Source organism: Oncorhynchus mykiss, chromosome 1 (assembly GCF_013265735.2).
Source record: "Oncorhynchus mykiss isolate Arlee chromosome 1, USDA_OmykA_1.1, whole genome shotgun sequence".
In the NCBI taxonomy this organism is placed as follows: Eukaryota; Metazoa; Chordata; class Actinopteri; order Salmoniformes; family Salmonidae; genus Oncorhynchus; species Oncorhynchus mykiss.
Window position 1 is genome coordinate 4803886 of NC_048565.1, and position 24041 is coordinate 4827926.

The 24041-nt window shown below is 46.4% G+C and overlaps 1 protein-coding gene across 13 annotated transcripts in view; it reads right to left on the reverse strand.

Annotated features, from left to right (window-relative positions):
• The window catches only part of LOC110486761 (kinesin-like protein KIF1A), a 165513-nt gene that overhangs the window by 48142 nt on the left and 93330 nt on the right, over positions 1–24041 (reverse strand). For 11 of the 13 annotated variants that reach the window (XM_036983833.1, XM_036983574.1, XM_036983690.1 and 8 more), the window contains exons 20-25: positions 23388–23460; positions 23142–23235; positions 21190–21338; positions 20477–20655; positions 16616–16753; positions 7699–8001 (exon numbers count right to left, since the gene is read on the reverse strand). In XM_036983833.1, coding sequence (XP_036839728.1) covers positions 7699–8001; positions 16616–16753; positions 20477–20655; positions 21190–21338; positions 23142–23235; positions 23388–23460 — 936 coding nt within the window. The remainder of the gene's footprint in view (positions 1–7698; positions 8002–16615; positions 16754–20476; positions 20656–21189; positions 21339–23141; positions 23236–23387; positions 23461–24041) is intronic. The other 2 variants (XM_036983799.1, XM_036983731.1) reach the window with 1 other exon arrangement.

The following is a 24041-nucleotide window of genomic DNA, read 5'->3' on the forward strand; positions in this document are numbered from 1 at the left end:
AAGTGGCATGGATGGATCCACCAATGAACCATGGAGCCATGGATGGATACACCAATGAACCATGGAGCCATGGATGGATCCACCAATGAACCATGGAGCCATGGATGGATCCACCAATGAACCATGGAGCCATGGATGGATCCACCAATGAACCATGGAGCCATGGATGGATCCACCAATGAACCATGGAGCCATGGATGGATCCACCAATGAACCATGGAACCATGGATGGATCCACCAATGAACCATGGAGCCATGGATGGATCCACCAATGAACCATGGAACCATGGATGGATCCACCAATGAACCATGGAGCCATGGATGGATCCACCAATGAACCATGGAACCATGGATGGATCCACCAATGAACCATGGAGCCATGGATGGATCCACCAATGAACCATGGAACCATGGATGGATCCACCAATGAACCATGGAGCCATGGATGGATCCACCAATGAACCATGGAAACATGGATGGATCCACCAATGAACCATGGAAACATGGATGGATCCACCAATGAACCATGGAGCCATGGATGGATCCACCAATGAACCATGGAACCATGGATGGATCCACCAATGAACCATGGAGCCATGGATGGATCCACCAATGAACCATGGAACCATGGATGGATCCACCAATGAACCATGGAAACATGGATGGATCCACCAATGAACCATGGAAACATGGATGGATCCACCAATGATCCATGGAGCCATGGATGGATCCACCAATGAACCATGGAGCCATGGATGGATCCACCAATGAACCATGGAAACATGGATGGATCCACCAATGAACCATGGAAACATGGATGGATCCACCAATGAACCATGGAGCCATGGATGGATCCACCAATGAACCATGGAGCCATGGATGGATCCACCAATGAACCATGGAGCCATGGATGGATCCACCAATGAACCATGGAACCATGGATGGATCCACCAATGAACCATGGAACCATGGATGGATCCACCAATGAACCATGGAGCCATGGATGGATCCACCAATGAACCATGGAAACATGGATGGATCCACCAATGTGTACAGGTGCAGCGTCATCATCAAGAAGGATGTCAAGCCACTACCACAGCCTTCTTGGTGTGATCTGTGTAGCCTAGATCAAGCCCTGGTGTGATCTGTGAAGCCTAGATCAAGCCCTGGTGTGATCTGTGTAACCTAGATCAAGCCCTGATTATGATCGGTGTAGCCTAGATCAAGCCCTGGTGTGATCTGTGTAACCTAGATCAAGCCCCGGTGTGATCTGTGTAGCCTATATCAAGCTCTGATGTGATCTGTGTAGCCTAGATCAAGCCCTGGTGTGATCGGTGTAGCCTAGATCAAGCCCTGATGTGATCTGTGTAGCCTAGATCAAGCCCTGATGTGATCTGTATAGCCTAGATCAAGCCCTGATTATGATCTGTGTAGCCTAGATCAAGCCCTGGTGTGATCTGTGTAACCTAGATCAAGCCCCGGTGTGATCTGTGTAGCCTATATCAAGCTCTGATGTGATCTGTGTAGCCTAGATCAAGCCCTGGTGTGATCTGTGTAGCCTAGATCAAACTCTGATGTGATCTGTGTAGCCTAGATCAAGCTCCGATGTGATCTGTGTAGCCTAGATCAAGCCATGATGTGAAAGTAAGAAACAGTTTAAGGTAAATGCTCACAAGACAAGTAATTTCTGATGAGATTCAAAAGTATGAAAATGATAAAGACAAGAATGAAAGCCCCAAAATGTCTACCAATTTATTTAGATATTCGTTCCATCTTTGGCATATGATAGTTAAAGAAGAAGCCTTATTCACGAAAATAACAGTGTGGCTGGTAGTTACCAATGATGAAATTTCTCCCTGAGAACCGAGACAAGGAGTGCTGTCTGACGCAGCTAGATTAACGTGAGCTGGAGTGCTAACAGTTATAATTTTTAGGGAGTGCCTCTGATTGTGTAATTCATGAAAGGGCAGTTTGGCTTCTAGGGAGCTGGTAGGGAGCTGGTAGGGAGATGGTAGGGAGCTGGTAGGGAGATGGTAGGGAGCTGGTAGGGAGCTGGTAGGGAGTTGGTAGGGAGCTGGTAGGGAGATGGTAGGGAGCTGAAAAGGAGCTGGTAGGGAGCTGGTAGGGAGATGGTAGGGAGCTTTAGGGAGATGGTAGGGAGCTTCTAAGGAGCTGGTATGGAGGTGGTAGGGAGCTAGTAGGGAGATGGTAGAGATCTGGTAGGCAGCTTCTAGGGAGCTTGTAGGGAGCTGGTAGGGAGCTTCTAGGGAGCTGTTAGGGAGCTTCTAGGGAGCTGCTACGGAGCTGGTATGTAGGTGGTAGGGAGCTGGTAGGGCGCTTCTAGGGAGCTTCTTAGGAGCTGGTATGGAGGTGGTAGGGAGCTGTTAGGGAGCTGGTAGGGAGATGGTAGGGAGCTGGTAGGGAGCTTGTAGGGAGCTGTTTTGGAACTGTTATGTAGCTGGAATGGAGCTGGTAGGGAGCTGGTAAGGAGCTGGTAGGGAGTTGGTAGGAAGCTGGTAGGGAGCTGGTAGGGAGGTGGTAGGGAGCTTCGAAGGAGCTGGTAGGGAGCTGGTAAGGAGCTGTTAGGGAACTGTTAGGGAGCTGGTAGGGAGATGGAGGGAGCTTCTATGGAGCTGGTAGGGAGCTTTTAGGGAGATGGTAGGGAGCTGGTAGGGAGCTGGTAGGAAGCTTGTAGGGGGATGGCAGGGAACTTCTAAGGAGCTGGTTTGGAGGTGGTAGGGATCTGTTCGGGAACTGTTAGGGAGCTGGTAGGGAGCTTGTAGGGAGCTTTGAGCGAGCTGGTAGGGAGCTGGTAGGGAGCTTCTAGGGAGCTTTTAGGTAGCTGGTAGGGTGCTGGTATGGAGCTTCTAGGGAGCTGTTAGGGAGCTTCTAGGGAGCTGGTAGGGAGCTGGTAGGGAGCTTCTAGGGAGCTGGTAGGGAGCTGGTAGGGAGCTTCTAGGGAGCTGGTAGGGAGCTTGTAGGGAGCTTCTTAGGAGCTGGTATGGAGGTGGTAGGGAGCTGGTAGGGCGCTTCTAGGGAGATTCTTAGGAGCTGGTATGGAGGTGGTAGGGAGCTGTTAGCGAGCTGGCAGGGAGATGGTCTGGAGCTTTTAGGGAGCTGTTAGGGAACTGTTAGGGAGCTGGTAGGGAGCTGGTAGGGAGCTGGTAGGGAGCTTCTTAAGAGCTAGTATGGAGGTGCTAGGGAGCTGGTAGGGCGCTTCTAGGGAGATTCTTAGGAGCTGGTATGGAGGTGGTAGGGAGCTGTTAGGGAGCTGGCAGGGAGATGGTACGGAGCTTCTAGGGAGCTGATAGGGAACTGTTAGGGAGCTGGTAGGGAGCTGGTAGGGAGCTCGTAGGGAGCTGGTCTGGAGCTTTTACGGAGCTGGTAGATGGCTTTTAGGGAGATGGTAGGGAGCTTCTAAGTAGCTGGTATGGAGGTGGTAGGGAGCTAGTAGGGAGCTGGTAGGGAGCTGGAAAGGAGCTGGAAGGGACCTTTTAGGGAGATGGTAGGGAGCTTCTAGGGAGCTGGTAGGGAGCTTCTAGGGAGCTGTTAGGGAGCTTCTTGGGAGCTGGTAGGGAGCTGGTAGGGAGCTTCTAGGGAGCTGGTAGGGAGCTGGTAGGGAGCTTCTAGGGAGCTTCTTAGGAGCTGGTATGTAGGTGGTAGGGAGCTGGTAGGGAGCTTCTAGGGAGCTTCTTAGGAGCTGGTATGGAGGTGGTAGGGAGCTGTTAGGGAGATGGTAGGGACTGGTAGGGAGCTTCTAAGGAGCTGGTAGGGAGCTGGTAGGGAGCTTTTAGGGAGATGGTAGGGATCTTCCAAGGACCTGGTAGGGAGCTGGTAGGGAGCTTCTAGGGAGCTGGTAGGGAGCTTCTAGGGAGCTGGTAGGGAGCTGGTAGGGAGCTTCTAGGGAGCTTCTTAGGAGCTGGTATGTAGGTGGTAGGGAGCTGGTAGGGAGCTTCTAGGGAGCTTCTTAGGAGCTGGTATGGAGGTGGTAGGGAGCTGTTAGGGAGATGGTAGGGACTGGTAGGGAGCTTCTAAGGAGCTGGTAGGGAGCTGGTAGGGAGCTTTTAGGGAGATGGTAGGGATCTTCCAAGGACCTGGTAGGGAGCTGGTAGGGAGCTTCTAGGGAGCTGGTAGGGAGCTTTTAGGGAGATGGTAGGGATCTAGTAGGGAGCTGGTAGGGAGCTTTTAGGGAGATGGTAGGGATCTGGTAGGGAGCTGTTGGGAGCTGGAAGTGACCTGGTAGGGTCTACCTCAGAGCACATGGGAACTAAGTCTAAAGGGGGCATTCACACCCAAATGGTTTGGTGCGTTTTTTTCTGAACTGATTTACCCACTTAGATGGGTTCGCTTGGACTGGTGTGAAGTCTATCCACACTAAACAACACATGTGGTGTGCTCTAAAAGGGTGGTGGTCTCAGTCTGATTAAATTCGTACTGTGGTGCGCTTCGCTGCAGGTGAGAAAGTAGTCCGGATCAAACACAGGTTGCATCATAACTTGATATCTCTGATTATGTGAACGTAGCATCAGGTGCTTCATGATAATCCAGCCTGGTCAGCCGATAATCATAGATGGATTTAACTTCAGCATTTTTTGTCCAATAAACAAATTACTTGCACGGACACATTGTTTAGTTGAGGATATTTTGGGGGATTTTACATTTGGCAACGTGAAACCAACCGGACCAAATTTATGTGATTGGAAACTGTGTGTGAAAGATCCTGAAAGAGTTGAGGCAAGGACTACTGTCTGAAGCTAACAGCTAGCATGCTGTCTGAAGCTAACAGCTAGCATGCTGTCTGAAGCTAACAGCTAGCATGCTGTCTGAAGCTAACAGCTAGCATTTAAGAGCTAGAGTTTCAAGTCAAGGAGGGACTTATATAGTCAGGGAGGGACTTATATAGTTACAGTCAGAGAGGGACTTATATAGTTATAGTCAGGGAGGGACTTATATAGTTATAAGGGAGGGACTTATATAGTTATAGTCAGGGAGGGAGGGACTTATAGAGTTCTAAGTCAGTCAGGGAGGGTCTTATATACAGTGGGGCAAAAAAGTATTTAGTCAGCCACCAATTGTGCAAGTTCTCCCAATTAAAAAGATGAGAGAGGCCTGTAATTTTCATCATAGGTACACTTCAACTATGACAGACAAAATGAGAAAAAAAATCCAGAAAAGCACATTGTAGGATTTTTTATGAATTTATTTGCAAATTATGGTGGAAAATAAGTATTTGGTCACCTACAAACAAGCAAGATTTCTGGCTCTCACAGACCTGTAACTTCTTCTTTAAGAGGCTCCTCTGTCCTCCACTTGTTACCTGTATTAATGGCACCTGTTTGAACTTGTTATCAGTATAAAAGACACCTGTTCACAACCTCAAACAGTCACACTCCAAACTCCACTATGGCAAAGACCAAAGAGCTGTCAAAGGACACCAGAAACAAAATTGTAGACCTGCACCAGGCTGGGAAGACTGAATCTGCAATAGGTAAGCAGCTTGGTTTGAAGAAATCAACTGTGGGAGCAATTATTAGGAAATGGAAGACATACAAGACCACTGATAATCTCCCTCGATCTGGGGCTCCACGCAAGATCTCACCCCATGGGGTCAAAATGATCACAAGAACGGTGAGCAAAAATCCCAGAACCACACGGGGGGGACCTAGTGAATGACCTGCAGAGAGCTGGGACCAAAGTAACAAAGCCTACCATCAGTAACACACTACGCCGCCAGGGACTCAAATCCTGCAGTGCCAGACGTGTCCCCCTGCTTAAGCCAGTACATGTCCAGGCCCGTCTGAAGTTTGCTAGAGAGCATTTGGATGATCCAGAAGAAGATTGGGAGAATGTCATATGGTCAGATGAAACAAAAATATAACTTTTTAGTAAAAACTCAACTCGTCGTGTTTGGAGGACAAAGAATGCTGAGTTGCATCCAAAGAACACCATACCTACTGTGAAGCATGGGGTGGAAACATCATGCTTTGGGGCTGTTTTTCTGCAAAGGGACCAGGACGACTGATCCGTGTAAAGGAAAGAATGAATGGGGCCATGTATCGTGAGATTTTGAGTGAAAACCTCCTTCTATCAGCAAGGGCATTGAAGATGAAACGTGGCTTTGTCTTTCAGCATGACAATGATCTCAAACACACCGCCCGGGCAACGAAGGAGTGGCTTCGTAAGAAGCATTTGAAGGTTCTGGAGTGGCCTAGCCAGTCTCCAGATCTCAACCCCATAGAAAATCTTTGGAGGGAGTTGAAAGTCCGTGTTGCCCAGCAACAGCCCCAAAACATCACTGCTCTAGAGGAGATCTGCATGGAGGAAAGGGCCAAAATACCAGTAACAGTGTGTGAAAACCTTGTGAAGACTTGCAAAAAACGTTTGACCTCTGTCATTGCCAACAAAGGGCATATAACAAAGTATTGAGATAAACTTTTGTTATTGACCAAATACTTATTTTCCACCATAATTTGCAGATAAATTCATTAAAAATCCTACAATGTGATTTTCTGGATTTTTTTTCTTCTCATTTTGTCTGTCATAGTTGAAGTGTATCTATGATGAAAATTACAGGCCTCTCTCATCTTTTTAAGTGGGAGAATTTGCACAGTTGGTGGCTGACTAAATACTTTTTTGCCCCACTGTAGTTACAAGGCAGACTTATAGAGTTCTAGTTATAAGGCAGGGAGTGTCTCTGATGAAAGGGTGGTGTGGCAGGTAGTTATCGCTGACATCTATCCCCCAGACCTGACAGAGACTAAGAGCTGAGGCCAGGGTGTGTGATTGGAGCAGAAAGGGTGGGGCAGAGGCTTTGTAGTCATTGGTAGAGTGACACTATAAGGGGACTGAACGAGAGGCAGGGGACCTTGTGTAATTTAGTCTTGTTGATGATCTCTGTATTGGATGGACCCAATCAAAATTATGTCACTCCCATTAACGTGTTCTCACGCTACAGCTACAGACGAGGTTCTGTTGCCCCTCTGCAAAATACTGGACTGCCCTTCCAGACGAGGTTCTGTTGCCCCTCTGCAAAATACTGGACTGCCCTTCCAGACGAGGTTATTTTGCCCCTCTGCAAAATACGGGACTTCCCTCCAGACGAGGTTCTCTTGCCCCTCTGCAAAATACTGGACTGCCCTTCCAGACGAGGTTCTTTTGCCCCTCTATAAAATACTGGACTTCCCTCCAGACGAGGTTCTCTTGCCCCTCTGCAAAATACTGGACTGCCCTTCCAGACGAGGTTCTTTTGCCCCTCTATAAAATACTGGACTTCCCTCCAGACGAGGTTCTCTTGCCCCTCTGCAAAATACTGTACTGCCCTTCCAGACGAGGTTCTGTTGCCCCTCTGCAAAATACTGGACTGCCCTCCCAGACACCATGAAAATGTCAACTTGTAAAAGCAAAGATAGGTCAACGTGGAGGTGTGTAGTTTGGTTGCCTAACAACATCAGAACCTCTATTCAGTGATAATATTGTTGTTAACTCCTCCTTTCCTGTGGTGTGTACGTGTGTGTGTGCAGGTGTGTGCGTCCGTGCATGTGTTCGTTTTGCATTTTGTAGGTGTTGTGTGTGCTTGTGTGCATGTGCGTGCACAAGTTAGTTTGCGTGTTCTCTTGGGGCAGCAGAGCAAGACCCAGAGTGTCTCAGTGTGAAAGAGCTAGTTTCCATCCCCCAGCATGCTCCTGAAACCTCACCAACCTTCCCACTACACTGAATAACGGAGAGCGGTCATAAAAGGGATCCAGGCCTTCGCTGGAGCCGCCTCGGCACAGCTCTCCCTCATCATCATCATCATCATCATCGAGCTCCGAGAACGGGTCGTCCAAAAAGATATCATCGTCCAGATCCCCCAAAGCCTCCAACTCCTCCTCCCCTCCTCGCCCCTCCGGCCGAGTGTCGGCCAGCTCAGTTAGCTCGGAGGTGGAGAGGGTGGGAGAAGGAGTGGGGGAGGGAGTGGGATCACTCATGCGCTCGCTCATGCACACGTTGAAAAGGGGGTTGCTGGTAGGGGGCGGGGGTGCAGCCAGAAACATGGGATGTAAGTTAGATAGTGGCCTACAACAGGACAGATAGAAAAACACTGGTAGGTTAAATCTATTTGGAGGAATAGGCAAGGGACCAGTAGAAAAACACTGGTAGGTTAAATCTATTTGGAGGAATAGGCAGGGGACCAGTAGAAAAACACTGATAGGTTAAATCTATTTGGAGGAATAGGCAGGGGACCAGTAGAAAAACACTGGTAGGTTAAATCTTTTTGGAGGAATAGGCAGGGGACCAGTAGAAAAACACTGGTAGGTTAAATCTATTTGGAGGAATAGGCAGGGGACCAGTAGAAAAACACTGGTAGGTTAAATCTATTTGGAGGAATAGGCAAGGGACCAGTAGAAAAACTCTAGTGTTCACTAGGTACGAAATGTAAGAAAATGGTCCGAAATGGAACGTAAAACTAAGAGGTACCATGTGAACGTTTTTTTTTTTCGCTACAGTGTGCCCTTAATGAACATGACCCTTGTTGGCCCCTTCAGGTTCACATGGAAGACTGCGATGTGGTTTTAGCTGGTTTATCTAATGAAGTTATCTATCAACGACTACTGGAGGAGAGTTTCAAATCAAATCAAATCAAATTGCATTTGTCACATGCGCTGAATACAACAGGTGTAGAACTTACCGTGAAATGCTTTTACTTACAAGCCCTTAAACAACAATGCAGTTCAAGAAATATAGTTGAAATAAACTTTTAAAAAAAATGTTTAAGTAACTAAATAAAATAACAATAGCGAGGCTATATACAGGGTGTTACGGTACAGAGTCAATGTGGAGGATATATACAGGGTGTTACGGTACAGAGTCAATGTGGAGGCTATATACAGGGTGTTACGGTACAGAGTCAATGTGGAGGCTATATACAGGGTGTTACGGTACAGAGTCAATGTGGAGGCTATATACAGGGTGTTACGGTACAGAGTCAATGTGGAGGATATATACAGGGGGTACCGGTACAGAGTCAATGTGGAGGCTATATACAGGGTGTACCGGTACAGAGTCAATGTGGAGGCTATATACAGGGGGTACCGGTACAGAGTCAATGTGGAGGCTATATACAGGGTGTACCGGTACCGAGTCAATGTGGAGGCTATATACAGGGGGTACCGGTACCGAGTCAATGTGGAGGCTATATACAGGGTGTTACGGTACAGAGTCAATGTGGAGGCTATATACAGGGTATTACGATACAGAGTCAATGTGGAGGCTATATACAGGGTATTACGGTACAGAGTCAATGTGGAGGCTATATACAGGGGGTACCGGTACCGAGTCAATGTGCAGCAGTAGAGGTTAGTTGAGGTAATTTGTTCATGTAGGTAGGGGTGAAGTGACTATGCATAGGTAATAAACAGCAAGTAGCAACAGTGTACAAAACAAAAGGGGGAGGGGCAATGTAAATAGTTCAGGTGGTCATTTGAGTAATTGTTCAGCAGTCTTATGGCATTTTAATTTTTTACCTTTATTTTTAACTTGGCAAGTCACTTATTAAGAACAAATCCTTATTTACAATGACGGCCTACCCCGGCCAAACCCTAACCCAGGGTACAGCCCGGAATCGAACCAGGGTCTCTAGTGACGCCTCTAGAACTGAGATTCAGTGCCTTAGACCGCTGTGCCACCTGGGAGCTGTTAACAGAAGCTGTTAAGGAGGCGTTTGAACGTAGACTTGGCACTCTGGTACTGTTTGCCGTATGGTTGCAGACAGAACAGTCTGTGACTTGGGTGACTGGAGTATTTGGCCATTTTTTGGGCCTTCCTCTGACACCACCTAGTATACAGGTCCTGGATGGTAGGATTATTGGCCCCAGTGATGTACTGAGCTGTACAGACTATCTTTCCCTGGTTCCTCCATGCCGCTCTATAGAACCATGGACTGACCCTGTTGGGGTTTATGTGAACCATGGACTGACCCTGCTGGGGTTTATGTGAACCATGGACTGACCCTGTTGGGGTTGATGTGAACCATGGACTGAACCTGTTGGGGTTGTTGTGAACCATGGACTGACCCTGTTGGGGTTGTTGTGAACCATGGACTGAACCTGTTGGGGTTGTTGTGAACCGTGGACTGAACCTGTTGGGGTTTATGTGAACCATGGACTGAACCTGTTGGGGTTGATGTGAACCATGGACTGAACCTGTTGGGGTTGTTGTGAACCATGGACTGAAGCTGTTGGGGTTGTTGTGAACCATGGACTGAACCTGTTGGGGTTGTTGTGAACCATGGACTGAACCTGTTGGGGTTGTTGTGAACCATGGACTGAACCTGTTGGGGTTGTTGTGAACCATGGACTGAACCTGTTGGGGTTGATGTGAACCATGGACTGAACCTGTTGGGGTTGATGTGAACCATGGACTGAACCTGTTGGGGTTGATGTGAACCATGGACTGAACCTGTTGGGGTTGATGTGTGATGAGATCTTCACTAGTTGTACCTCTGCCATGTTTCTGGTAGTGTTGTGGTAGTGTTGTGGTAGTGTTGTGGTAGTGTTGTGGTAGTGGTAGTGTTGTGGTAGTGTTGTGGTAGTGTAGTGGTAGTGTAGTGGTAGTGGTAGTGTTGTGGTAGTGTTGTGGTAGTGGTAGTGTTGTGGTAGTGTTGTGGTAGTGTAGTGGTAGTGTAGTGGTAGTGGTAGTGTTGTGGTAGTGTTGTGGTAGTGGTAGTGTAGTGGTAGTGTAGTGGTAGTGGTAGTGTAGTGGTAGTGGTAGTGTTGTGGTAGTGTTGTGGTAGTGTAGTGGTAGTGGTAGTGTTGTGGTAGTGTTGTGGTAGTGGTAGTGTAGTGGTAGTGGTAGTGTTGTGGTAGTGGTAGTGTTGTGGTAGTGTTGTGGTAGTGTAGTGGTAGTGTAGTGGTAGTGGTAGTGGTAGTGGTAGTGGTAGTGTTGTGGTAGTGTTGTGGTAGTGTAGTGGTAGTGTAGTGGTAGTGGTAGTGTTGTGGTAGTGTTGTGGTAGTGGTAGTGTAGTGGTAGTGTAGTGGTAGTGGTAGTGTTGTGGTAGTGGTAGTGTAGTGGTAGTGTAGTGGTAGTGGTAGTGTTGTGGTAGTGTTGTGGTAGTGGTAGTGTAGTGGTAGTGTAGTGGTAGTGGTAGTGTTGTGGTAGTGTTGTGGTAGTGTAGTGGTAGTGTAGTGGTAGTGGTAGTGTTGTGGTAGTGTTGTGGTAGTGTAGTGGTAGTGTTGTGGTAGTGTTGTGGTAGTGTTGTGGTAGTGTAGTGGTAGTGGTAGTGTTGTGGTAGTGTTGTGGTAGTGTAGTGGTAGTGTAGTGGTAGTGTAGTGGTAGTGTTGTGGTAGTGTTGTGGTAGTGTTGTGGTAGTGTTGTGGTAGTGTTGTGGTAGTGTAGTGGTAGTGTTGTGGTAGTGTAGTGGTAGTGTTGTGGTAGTGTAGTGGTAGTGTAGTGGTAGTGTTGTGGTAGTGTTGTGGTAGTGTTGTGGTAGTGTAGTGGTAGTGTAGTGGTACTGTTGTGGTAGTGTTGTGGTAGTGTTGTGGCTGCAGTATTGTGGCTGTAGTGTTGTGGCTGTAGTGTTTGGGTTGTGGTAGTGTAGTGTAGTGGTAGTGTTGTGGCTGTAGTGTTGTGGTAGTGTTGTGGTAGTGGTAGTGTTGTGGTAGTGTAGTGGTAGTGTAGTGGTAGTGGTAGTGTTGTGGTAGTGTTGTGGTAGTGGTAGTGTAGTGGTAGTGTAGTGGTAGTGGTAGTGTTGTGGTAGTGTTGTGGTAGTGGTAGTGTAGTGGTAGTGTAGTGGTAGTGGTAGTGTTGTGGTAGTGTTGTGGTAGTGTAGTGGTAGTGTAGTGGTAGTGGTAGTGTTGTGGTAGTGTTGTGGTAGTGTAGTGGTAGTGTTGTGGTAGTGTTGTGGTAGTGTAGTGGTAGTGTAGTGGTAGTGTAGTGGTAGTGGTAGTGTTGTGGTAGTGTTGTGGTAGTGTAGTGGTAGTGTAGTGGTAGTGTAGTGGTAGTGTTGTGGTAGTGTTGTGGTAGTGTTGTGGTAGTGTAGTGGTAGTGTTGTGGTAGTGTAGTGGTAGTGTAGTGGTAGTGTTGTGGTAGTGTTGTGGTAGTGTTGTGGTAGTGTAGTGGTAGTGTAGTGGTACTGTTGTGGTAGTGTTGTGGTAGTGTTGTGGCTGCAGTATTGTGGCTGTAGTGTTGTGGCTGTAGTGTTTGGGTTGTGGTAGTGTAGTGTAGTGGTAGTGTTGTGGCTGTAGTGTTGTGGTAGTGTTGTGGTAGTGGTAGTGTTGTGGTAGTGTTGTGGTAGTGTAGTGGTAGTGTAGTGGTAGTGGTAGTGTTGTGGTAGTGTTGTGGTAGTGGTAGTGTAGTGGTAGTGTAGTGGTAGTGGTAGTGTAGTGGTAGTGGTAGTGTTGTGGTAGTGTTGTGGTAGTGTAGTGGTAGTGGTAGTGTTGTGGTAGTGTTGTGGTAGTGGTAGTGTAGTGGTAGTGTAGTGGTAGTGGTAGTGTTGTGGTAGTGGTAGTGTTGTGGTAGTGTTGTGGTAGTGTAGTGGTAGTGGTAGTGGTAGTGGTAGTGGTAGTGTTGTGGTAGTGTTGTGGTAGTGTAGTGGTAGTGTAGTGGTAGTGGTAGTGTTGTGGTAGTGTTGTGGTAGTGGTAGTGTAGTGGTAGTGTAGTGGTAGTGGTAGTGTTGTGGTAGTGGTAGTGTAGTGGTAGTGTAGTGGTAGTGGTAGTGTTGTGGTAGTGTTGTGGTAGTGGTAGTGTAGTGGTAGTGGTAGTGTTGTGGTAGTGTTGTGGTAGTGTAGTGGTAGTGTAGTGGTAGTGGTAGTGTGGTGGTAGTGTTGTGGTAGTGTAGTGGTAGTGTTGTGGTAGTGTTGTGGTAGTGTTGTGGTAGTGTAGTGGTAGTGTAGTGGTAGTGTAGTGGTAGTGGTAGTGTTGTGGTAGTGTTGTGGTAGTGTAGTGGTAGTGTAGTGGTAGTGTTGTGGTAGTGTTGTGGTAGTGTTGTGGTAGTGTAGTGGTAGTGTTGTGGTAGTGTTGTGGTAGTGTAGTGGTAGTGTAGTGGTAGTGTTGTGGTAGTGTTGTGGTAGTGTTGTGGTAGTGTTGTGGTAGTGTAGTGGTACTGTTGTGGTAGTGTTGTGGTAGTGTTGTGGCTGTAGTATTGTGGCTGTAGTGTTGTGGCTGTAGTGTTTGGGTTGTGGTAGTGTAGTGTAGTGGTAGTGTTGTGGTTGTAGTGTTGTGGTAGTGGTAGTGTAGTGGTAGTGTTGTGGTAGTGTTGTGGTAGTGTTGTTGTAGTGTTGTTGTGGCTGTAGTGTTTTGGTAATGTTGTGGTAGTGTTGTGGTAGTGTTGTGGTACTGTTGTGGTAGTGTTGTGTTAGTGTTGTTGTGGCTGTAGTGTTGTGGTAGTGTTGTGGTAGTGTTGTGGTAGTGTTGTGGTAGTGTTGTGGTAGTGTAGTGCTGTGTTGTGGTAGTGTTTTGGTAGTGTTGTGGTAGTGTTGTGGTAGTGTTGTTGTAGTGCAGTGGTAGTGTTGTGGTAGTGTGGTGCTGTGTTGTGGTAGTGTTTTGGTAGTGTTGTGGTAGTGTTGTGGTAGTGTTGTGGTAGTGTTGTGGTAGTGGTAGTGTTGTGGTAGTGTCGTGGTAGTGGTAGTGTTGTGGTAGTGTTGTGGTAGTGTTGTTGTAGTGTTGTGGTAGTGGTAGTGTTGTGGTAGTGTTGTGGTAGTGTTGTTGTAGTGTTGTGGTAGTGGTAGTGTTGTGGTAGTGTTGTGGTAGTGTTGTGGTAGTGTTGTTGTAGTGTTGTGGTAGTGTAGTGGTAGTGTTGTGGTAGTGTTATGGTAGTGTTATGGTGGTGTTGTGGTAGTGTAATGGTTGTGTAGTGGTAGTGTAGGGGTAGTGTAGTGGTAGTGGTAGTGGTAGTGTTGTGGCTGTAGTGTTGTGGTAGTGTTGTGGTAGTGTTGTGGTAGTGTTGTTGTAGTGTTGTGGTAGTGTTATGGTAGTGTTATGGTGGTGTTGTGGTAGTGTAATGGTAGTGTAAGGGTAGTGTAGTTGTAGTGTAGGGGTAGTGTAGTGGTAGTGTTGTTGTAGTGTAGTGGTAGTGTTGTTGTAGTGTTGTGGTAGTGTTGTGGTAGTGTTGTGGTAGTGGTAGTGTTGTGGTAGTGTTGTTGTAGTGTTGTTGTAGTGTTGTGGTAGTGTTGTGGTAGTGTTGTGGTAGTGGTAGTGTTGTGGTAGTGTTGTGGTAGTGTTGTTGTAGTGTTGTGGTAGTGTAGTGGTAGTGTTGTGGTAGTGTTATGGTGGTGTAGTTGTAGTGTAGGGGTAGTGTAGTTGTAGTGTAGGGGTAGTGTTGTGGTAGTGTAGTGGTAGTGCTGTGTTGTGGTAGTGTTGTGGCTGTAGTGTTGTGGTAGTGGTAGTGTAATGGTAGTGTTGTGGTAGTGTAGTGGTAGTGTTGTGGTAGTGTTGTGGTAGTGTAGTGGTAGTGCTGTGTTGTGATAGTGTTGTGGCTGTAGTGTTGTGGTAGTGTTGTGGTAGTGTTGTGGTAGTGTAGTGCTGTGTTGTGGTAGTGTTTTGGTAGTGTTGTGGTAGTGTTGTGGTAGTGTTGTTGTAGTGCAGTGGTAGTGTTGTGGTAGTGTGGTGCTGTGTTGTGGTAGTGTTTTGGTAGTGTTGTGGTAGTGTTGTGGTAGTGTTGTGGTAGTGGTAGTGTTGTGGTAGTGGTAGTGTTGTGGTAGTGTTGTGGTAGTGTTGTTGTAGTGTTGTGGTAGTGGTAGTGTTGTGGTAGTGTTGTGGTAGTGTTGTGGTAGTGTTGTTGTAGTGTTGTGGTAGTGTAGTGGTAGTGTTGTGGTAGTGTTATGGTAGTGTTATGGTGGTGTTGTGGTAGTGTAATGGTTGTGTAGTGGTAGTGTAGGGGTAGTGTAGTGGTAGTGGTAGTGGTAGTGTTGTGGCTGTAGTGTTGTGGTAGTGTTGTGGTAGTGTTGTGGTAGTGTTGTTGTAGTGTTGTGGTAGTGTTATGGTAGTGTTATGGTGGTGTTGTGGTAGTGTAATGGTAGTGTAAGGGTAGTGTAGTTGTAGTGTAGGGGTAGTGTAGTGGTAGTGTTGTTGTAGTGTAGTGGTAGTGTTGTTGTAGTGTTGTGGTAGTGTTGTGGTAGTGTTGTGGTAGTGGTAGTGTTGTGGTAGTGTTGTTGTAGTGTTGTTGTAGTGTTGTGGTAGTGTTGTGGTAGTGTTGTGGTAGTGGTAGTGTTGTGGTAGTGTTGTGGTAGTGTTGTTGTAGTGTTGTGGTAGTGTAGTGGTAGTGTTGTGGTAGTGTTATGGTGGTGTAGTTGTAGTGTAGGGGTAGTGTAGTTGTAGTGTAGGGGTAGTGTTGTGGTAGTGTAGTGGTAGTGCTGTGTTGTGGTAGTGTTGTGGCTGTAGTGTTGTGGTAGTGGTAGTGTAATGGTAGTGTTGTGGTAGTGTAGTGGTAGTGTTGTGGTAGTGTTGTGGTAGTGTAGTGGTAGTGCTGTGTTGTGATAGTGTTGTGGCTGTAGTGTTGTGGTAGTGTTGTGGTAGTGTTGTGGTAGTGTTGTGGCTGTAGTGTTGTGGTATGGTTGTGTTGTGGTAGTGGTAGTGTTGTGATAGTGTTGTGGTAGGGTAGTGGTAATGTAGTGGTAATGTTGTGTTGTGTTGTGGTAGTGTAGTGGTAGTGTTGTAGTGTTGTGGTAGTGTAGTGGTAGTGTTGTGGTAGTGTTGTGTTGTGGTAGTGTTGTGGTAGTGTATTGGCTGTAATGTTGTGGTAGTGTTGTGTTGTGGTAGTGTTGTGGTAGTGTTGTTGTAGTGTTGTGGTAGTGTTGTGGCTGTAGTGTTGTGGTAGTGTTGTGGTAGTGTAGTGGTAGTGTTGTGGTAGTGTTGTGGCTGTAGTGTTGTGGTATGGTTGTGTTGTGGTAGTGGTAGTGTTGTGATAGTGTTGTGGTAGGGTAGTGGTAATGTAGTGGTAATGTTGTGTTGTGTTGTGGTAGTGTAGTGGTAGTGTTGTAGTGTTGTGGTAGTGTAGTGGTAGTGTAGTGGTAGTGTTGTGGTAGTGTTGTGTTGTGGTAGTGTTGTGGTAGTGTATTGGCTGTAATGTTGTGGTAGTGTTGTGTTGTGGTAGTGTTGTGGTAGTGTTGTGGTAGTGTTGTGGTAGTGTTGTGTTAGTGTTGTTGTAGTGTTGTGGTAGTGTAGTGGTAGTGTTGTGGTAGTGTTGTGTTGTGGTAGTGGTAGTGTTGTGGTAATGTTGTGGTAGTGTAGTGGTAGTGTTGTGGTAGTGTTGTGTTGTGGTAGTGTTGTGGTAGTGTATTGGCTGTAATGTTGTGGTAGTGTTGTGTTGTGGTAGTGGTAGTGTAGTGGTAGTGTTGTGGTAGTGTTGTGGTAGTGTTGTGGTAGTGTTGTGGTAGTGTAGTGGTAGTGTTGTGGTAGTGTTGTGGTAGTGTTGTGGTAGTGTTGTGTTGTGGTTGTGGTAGTGTAGTGGTAGTGTTGTGGTAGTGTTGTGGTAGTGTTGTGTTGTGGTAGTGGTAGTGTAGTGGTAGTGTTGTGGTAGTGTTGTGGTAGTGTTGTGGTAGGGTTGTGGTAGTGTTGTGGTAGTGTTGTGTTGTGGTAGTGGTAGTGTAGTGGTAGTGTTGTGGTAGTGTTGTGGTAGTGTTGTGGTAGGGTTGTGCTGTACCTGCCGACCAGACGGAACCAGGGGAATCGGTCGTAAAAGGGGTCTCCTCCAGTCATGACGTTCTCACAGTCTTCTATGGTGCTGTTGGGAACCTCCGCAGCTCTGTCATACATCTCTCTCATCAGGTCCAGGCGCTGCCTGCAGGGGGCACCAAAGAGCAACACAGGACAACATCAGAATAGAGCAGAGAGGTAGATAGAGAGAGGGAGAGAGAGAGAGAGAGAGGGGAGAGAGACACAGAGAGAGAGATAGAGAGAGAGAGGGGAGAGAGGGAGGGGAGAAAGATAGAGAGAGACACAGAGAGAGAGAGAGAGAGAGGGAGAGAGAGAGAGAGAGAGGGAGACAGAGAGGGGAGAGAGAGACACAGAGAGAGGGGAGAGAGAAAGATGGGGAGCGAGAGAGAGGGGAGAGAGAGACACAGAGAGAGAGAGAGAGAGACACACAGAGAGAGAGAGAGAGGGGGGAGAGAGAGAGAGAAGGGAGAGAGAGAGGGGAGAGAGAGACAGAGAGAGAAAGAGAGGGGAGAGAGAGAGAGGGGAGAGAGAGACACAGAGAGAGAGAGAGAGAGAGAGAGAGAGAGGGGAGATAGGGAGGGGAGAGAGAGAGAGGGGGGAGAGAGAGAGTGGAGAGAGAGAGAGGGGAGAGAGAGACACAGAGAGAGAGAGAGAGAGAGAGAGAGGGGAGAGAGACACAGAGAGAGAGAGAGGGGAGAGAGGGAGGGGAGAGAGAGACACAGAGAGAGAGAGAGGGGAGAGAGAGACACAGAGAGAGAGAGAGGGAGGGGAGAGAGAAAGAGGGGACATATATTACGATAAATATGAGAGAGATCTATATGAAATTCAATGATATTTAAGACTACGCTTCCATAACATATAGGGTAGACTACAGTAAAATATACACATTTGTCATGTCTTGAGATATGTACTCATATTATTCCACAAATGTTCACAATCGACTGTCTCTCCATGGGTCACAAAGCACATTATAATTCAAACAGTCAAATTGAGGTGTGCCCCAGGGCATTGTAGCGTCTACACTACTGTTTTTAACACAGTTGGCTACATGTTACAGTAGTCAATAGACTGGGATTAGACCTAGTGCTGGCTACATGTTACAGTAGTACATAGACTGGGATTAGACCTAGTGCTGGCTACATGTTACAGTAGTACATAGACTTGGATTAGACCTAGTGTTGGCTACGTGTTACAGTAGTAAATAGACTGGGATTAGACCTAGTGCTGGCTACATGTTACAGTAGTACATAGACTTGGATTAGACCTAGTGTTGGCTACATGTTACATTAGTAAATAGACTGGGATTAGACCTAGTGTTGGCTACATGTTACAGTAGTACATAGACTGGGATTAGACCTAGTGTTGGTTACAGGTTACAGTAGTAAATAGACTTGGATTAGACCTAGTGTTGGCTACAGGTTACAGTAGTAAATAGACTGGGATTAGACCTAGTGTTGGCTACAGGTTACAGTAGTAAATAGACTGGGATTAGACCTAGTGTTGGTTACAGGTTACAGTAGTAAATAGACTGGGATTAGACCTAGTGTTGGTTACAGGTTACAGTAGTAAATAGACTGGGATTAGACCTAGTGTTGGCTACATGTTACAGTAGTAAATAGACTGGGATTAGACCTAGTGTTGGCTACATGTTACAGTAGTACATAGACTGGGATTAGACCTAGTGTTGGTTACAGGTTACAGTAGTAAATAGACTTGGATTAGACCTAGTGTTGGCTACATGTTACAGTAGTCAATAGACTGGGATTAGACCTAGTGTTGGCTACAGGTTACAGTAGTCAATAGACTGGGATTAGACCCAGTGTTGGCTACAGGTTACAGTAGTAAATAGACTTGGATTAGACCTAGTGTTGGTTACAGGTTACAGTAGTCAATAGACTGGGATTAGACCTAGTGTTGGCTACAGGTTACAGTAGTAAATAGACTGGGATTAGACCTAGTGTTGGCTACAGGTTACAGTAGTAAATAGACTTGGATTAGACCTAGTGTTGGCTATAGGTTACAGTAGTACATAGACTGGGATTAGACCTAGTGTTGGCTACAGGTTACAGTAGTAAATAGACTTGGATTAGACCTAGTGTTGGCTACAGGTTACAGTAGTAAATAGACTGGGATTAGACCTAGTGTTGGTTACAGGTTACAGTAGTAAATAGACTTGGATTAGACCTAGTGTTGGCTACAGGTTACAGTAGTAAATAGACTGGGATTAGACCTAGTGTTGGTTACAGGTTACAGTAGTAAATAGACTGGGATTAGACCTAGTGTTGGTTACAGGTTACAGTAGTAAATAGACTTGGATTAGACCTAGTGTTGGCTACAGGTTACAGTAGTAAATAGACTTGGATTAGACCTAGTGTTGGCTACAGGTTACAGTAGTAAATAGACTGGGATTAGACCTAGTGTTGGCTACAGGTTACAGTAGTAAATAGACTGGGATTAGACCTAGTGTTGGTTACAGGTTACAGTAGTAAATAGACTTGGATTAGACCTAGTGTTGGTTACAGGTTACAGTAGTAAATAGACTTGGATTAGACCTAGTGTTGGCTACATGTTACAGTAGTCAATAGACTGGGATTAGACCTAGTGTTGGCTACAGGTTACAGTAGTACATAGACTGGGATTAGACCTAGTGTTGGCTACAGGTTACAGTAGTAAATAGACTTGGATTAGACCTAGTGTTGGCTACAGGTTACAGTAGTAAATAGACTGGGATTAGACCTAGTGTTGGTTACAGGTTACAGTAGTAAATAGACTTGGATTAGACCTAGTGTTGGCTACAGGTTACAGTAGTAAATAGACTTGGATTAGACCTAGTGTTGGCTACAGGTTACAGTAGTAAATAGACTGGGATTAGACCTAGTGTTGGCTACAGGTTACAGTAGTAAATAGACTGGGATTAGACCTAGTGTTGGTTACAGGTTACAGTAGTAAATAGACTTGGATTAGACCTAGTGTTGGTTACAGGTTACAGTAGTAAATAGACTTGGATTAGACCTAGTGTTGGCTACAGGTTACAGTAGTAAATAGACTGGGATTAGACCTAGTGTTGGTTACAGGTTACAGTAGTAAATAGACTTGGATTAGACCTAGTGTTGGTTACAGGTTACAGTAGTAAATAGACTTGGATTAGACCTAGTGTTGGCTACAGGTTACAGTAGTAAATAGACTGGGATTAGACCTAGTGTTGGCTACATGTTACAGTAGTAAATAGACTGGGATTAGACCTAGTGTTGGCTACATGTTACAGTAGTAAATAGACTTGGATTAGACCTAGTGTTGGCTACAGGTTACAGTAGTAAATAGACTGGGATTAGACCTAGTGTTGGCTACATGTTACAGTAGTAAATAGACTGGGATTAGACCTAGTGTTGGCTACAGGTTACAGTAGTAAATAGACTGGGATTAGACCTAGTGTTGGCTACAGGTTACAGTAGTAAATAGACTGGGATTAGACCTAGTGTTGGCTACAGGTTACAGTAGTAAATAGACTGGGATTAGACCTAGTGTTGGCTACAGGTTACAGTAGTAAATAGACTTGGATTAGACCTAGTGTTGGCTACAGGTTACAGTAGTAAATAGACTGGGATTAGACCTAGTGTTGGCTACAGGTTACAGTAGTAAATAGACTTGGATTAGACCTAGTGTTGGCTACAGGTTACAGTAGTAAATAGACTTGGATTAGACCTAGTGTTGGCTACAGGTTACAGTAGTAAATAGACTGGGATTAGACCTAGTGTTGGCTACAGGTTACAGTAGTAAATAGACTGGGATTAGACCTAGTGTTGGCTACAGGTTACAGTAGTAAATAGACTATAGAACACTACCGTACCTGAGCTTCTCCATGGTCCAGCAGTGGGTGGCCCCATTCTTATGGTCCTGAACCTCCACAGCTACGATGGTCCTGGGGAACGGGCGGGTCGCTCTGTCCTTGGCTGCCTCAGGGGGCAGCAGGTCAGTGGGCAGGGGGGAGTACAGGGTGTCGGTCAGCAGCACAAATTGGAATTGGACCTGTGGGAGAGGGGGGGGGGGGAGGCACAGGGTTAATACAACACAGAGGGACAGTTCAGAACCTGGGTTCAAATTGTATTTTCCCGAACACAAGGTTAGTACAACACAGAGGGACAGTTCAGAACCTGGGTTCAAATTGTATTTTCCCGAACACAGGGTTAACAACACAAAGGGACAGTTCAGAACCTGGGTTCAAATTGTATATTCCCGAACACAAGGTTAACACAACACAAAGGGACTGTTCAGAACCTGGGTTCAAATTGTATATTCCCGAACACAAGGTTAACACAACACAAAGGGACTGTTCAGAACCTGGGTTCAAATGGTATTTTCCCGAACACAGGGTTAACAACACAGAGGGACAGTTCAGAACCTGGGTTCAAATGGTATTTTCCAAAACATCCCGCCTCATCTGTCATTCCAGTCAGACTCAATCAAACACTCAAATCATTTGGAAAACAAAAAACAAAACTACATGAACCCAAGTCTGTGACAGTTATGTTTCCGTGGAGATGTGCTGAATTGTTCTCAAACCTTCTTCTTGAGTTCCACGCTGATGGCGTTAGCCTCCTTGAGGAAGATGGCGTTTCCCCACAGCTGGTCTCTGAGGGAGGTGAACTGGTAACAGCGCCACTTCCTGAAACCCCACAGGGCTAGCTCCGCCTCCCTCTCCGTCCACTGCACTGTGGAGCCCAGAGGGTACAACAAGATGACCCAAACATCTGAGTTCAACATCAACACATTGTCTTGTGTGTACAAAGGGATGCTATTTAAATGCACGGCCTCGTCCTCAAACATGCACATTGACGGTAAGATCATGTGACAAATAAAGTTTGATTTCATTTGACGTACACTTAAAGTATGTGGACACCCCTTCAAATGAGTGGATTCGGCTATTTCAGCCACACCCGTTGCTGACAGGTATATCGAAATTGAGCACACAGCCATGCAATCTCCATAGACAAACATTGGCATTAGACTGGCCCGTACTGACGAGCTCAGTGACTTTTAAACGTGGCACCGTCATAGGAGGCCACCTTTTCCAACAAGTCAGTTCGTCAAATTACTGCCTCGCTAGAGCTGCCCCGGGTCAACTATAAGTGCTGTTATTGTGAAGTGGAAACGTCTAGGAGCAACAACGGCTCAGCCGTGAAGTGGTAGAACACACAAGCTCACAGATTGGGACCGCCGAGTGCTGAAGTGTGTCGTGCGTAACAATCGTCTGCCGTCGGTTGCAAGACTCACTACTGAGGTTCCAAACTGCCTCTGGAAGCAACGTCAGCACAATAACTGTTCATCGGGAGCTTCATGAAATGGGTTTCCATGGCCGAGCAGCCGCACACAAGCCTAAGATCACCATGAGCAACGCCAAACGTCGGCTGGAGTGGTGTAAAACTCACTGCAATTGGACTCTGGAGCAGTGGAAATGCATTTTCTGGAGTGATGAATCCCACTTCACCATCTGGCAGTCCGACTGATGAATCTGGGTTTGGCGAATGCCAGGAGAACGATACCTGCCCCAATGCATAGTGCCAACTGTAAAGTTTGGTGGAGGAGGAATAATGGTCTGGGGCTGTTTTTCATGGTTCAGACTCCTTAGTTCCAGTGAAGGGGAATCTTAATACTACAGATTTTAAAGGATTCTGTGCTTCCAACTTTGTGGCAACAGTTTGGGGAAGGCCCTTTCCTGTTTCAGCATGACAATTTCCCCATGCACAAAGCGAGGTCCATACAGAAATGGTTTATTTTTTTATTTTACTTTTATTTAACTAGGCAAGTCAGTTAAGGACACATTCATATTTTCAGTGACAGCCTAGGAACAGTGGGTTAACTGCCTTGTTCAGGGGCAGAAATACAGATCTTTACCTTGTCAGTTCGGGGATTCGATCCGGCAACCTTTCGGTTACAAGTCCAACTCTCTAAACACCAGGCTATCTGCCGCCAAACGACCGATTTGTTGAGATCAGCGTGGAAGAACTTGACTGGTCTGCACAGAGCCCTGACCTCAACCTCATCGAACACCGTTGGGATGAATTGGAACGCCAACTCTGAGCCAGGCCTAATCTCCCAACGTCAGATCCCGACCTCACTAATGCTCTTGTGGCTGAATGGAAGCAAGTCCCCACAGCAATGTTCCAACATCTAGTGGAAAGCCTTCCCAGAAGACTGGAGGCCTGTTATAGCAGCACAACGGGGTACCAACTCCAATGGAATGAGATGTTCGATGAGCAGCTGTACACATACTTTTGGCCACGTAGTGTAAATTCTATTCAATATACAGTATAAGTTATATAGAGCATTCCAGCTGTTATTTTGTTGGAATTATTAACCTTGTTTCATACTATACAGTTCATTTACAGGTCTGAAAATGTTAGATTTGCTCCATATGAATGATTTCATGATTCTGGAATGAGATGTTCGACAGTTAGGTGTCCACATACTTTTGGCCGTGTAGTGCAAATAAAAGTCAGTAACCAGTGATGTACCTTCCTCCTCAGGCTCCTCCTCTTCCTCTCCTACTACCTCAGGGTAATATCGGTCCACCTGTTTCTGAAGGGCTTCCAGCTTGCTCTCATAATCCTGTGGAAATGGTCACATGATCAGGCTTTAATTAACTAGAAAATAATTCAGACTTAATGTAATTCAGACTTAATGTAATTCAGACTCAGACTTCATGTATTAACAAAAGGGTAATATTTTGGTGATCTTGTCCATTTATTAACAGGTCTCACCATCCTCTGCTGTTCCAGCAGGTTGTGTGTCTCTTCTCTCTCTTTACGGTACTGGTCCTCCAGCTCCTGAAGCCTGAAGACACAACCACAGACTCAACCACAGGCTCAACCACAGACACAACCACAGACTCAACCACAGACACAACAACAGACTCAACCATAAATGTCATCTCAACTCACCCCCCACTCACAAACACAGACACAGCCACAGACACAACCACAGACACAGACACAACCCCAGATGTGACCACAGACATAGCCGTAGACACAACCACAGGCACAACCACAGACACAACCACAGACACAACCACAGATGTCATCTCAACTCACCCCCACTCACAACCACAGATACAGCCACAGACACAACCACAGACACAGACACAACCACAGACTCAACCACAGACTCAACCACAGACTCAACCACAGATGTCATCTCAACTCACCCCCACTCACAACCACAGACACAGCCACAGACACAACCACAGACACAGACACAACCACAGACACAACCATAGATGTCATCTCAACTCACCCCCACTCACAACCACAGACACAGCCACAGACACAACCACATACACAGACACAACCCCAGATGTGACCACAGACATAGCCGTAGACACAACCACAGGCACAACCACAGACACAACCACAGAC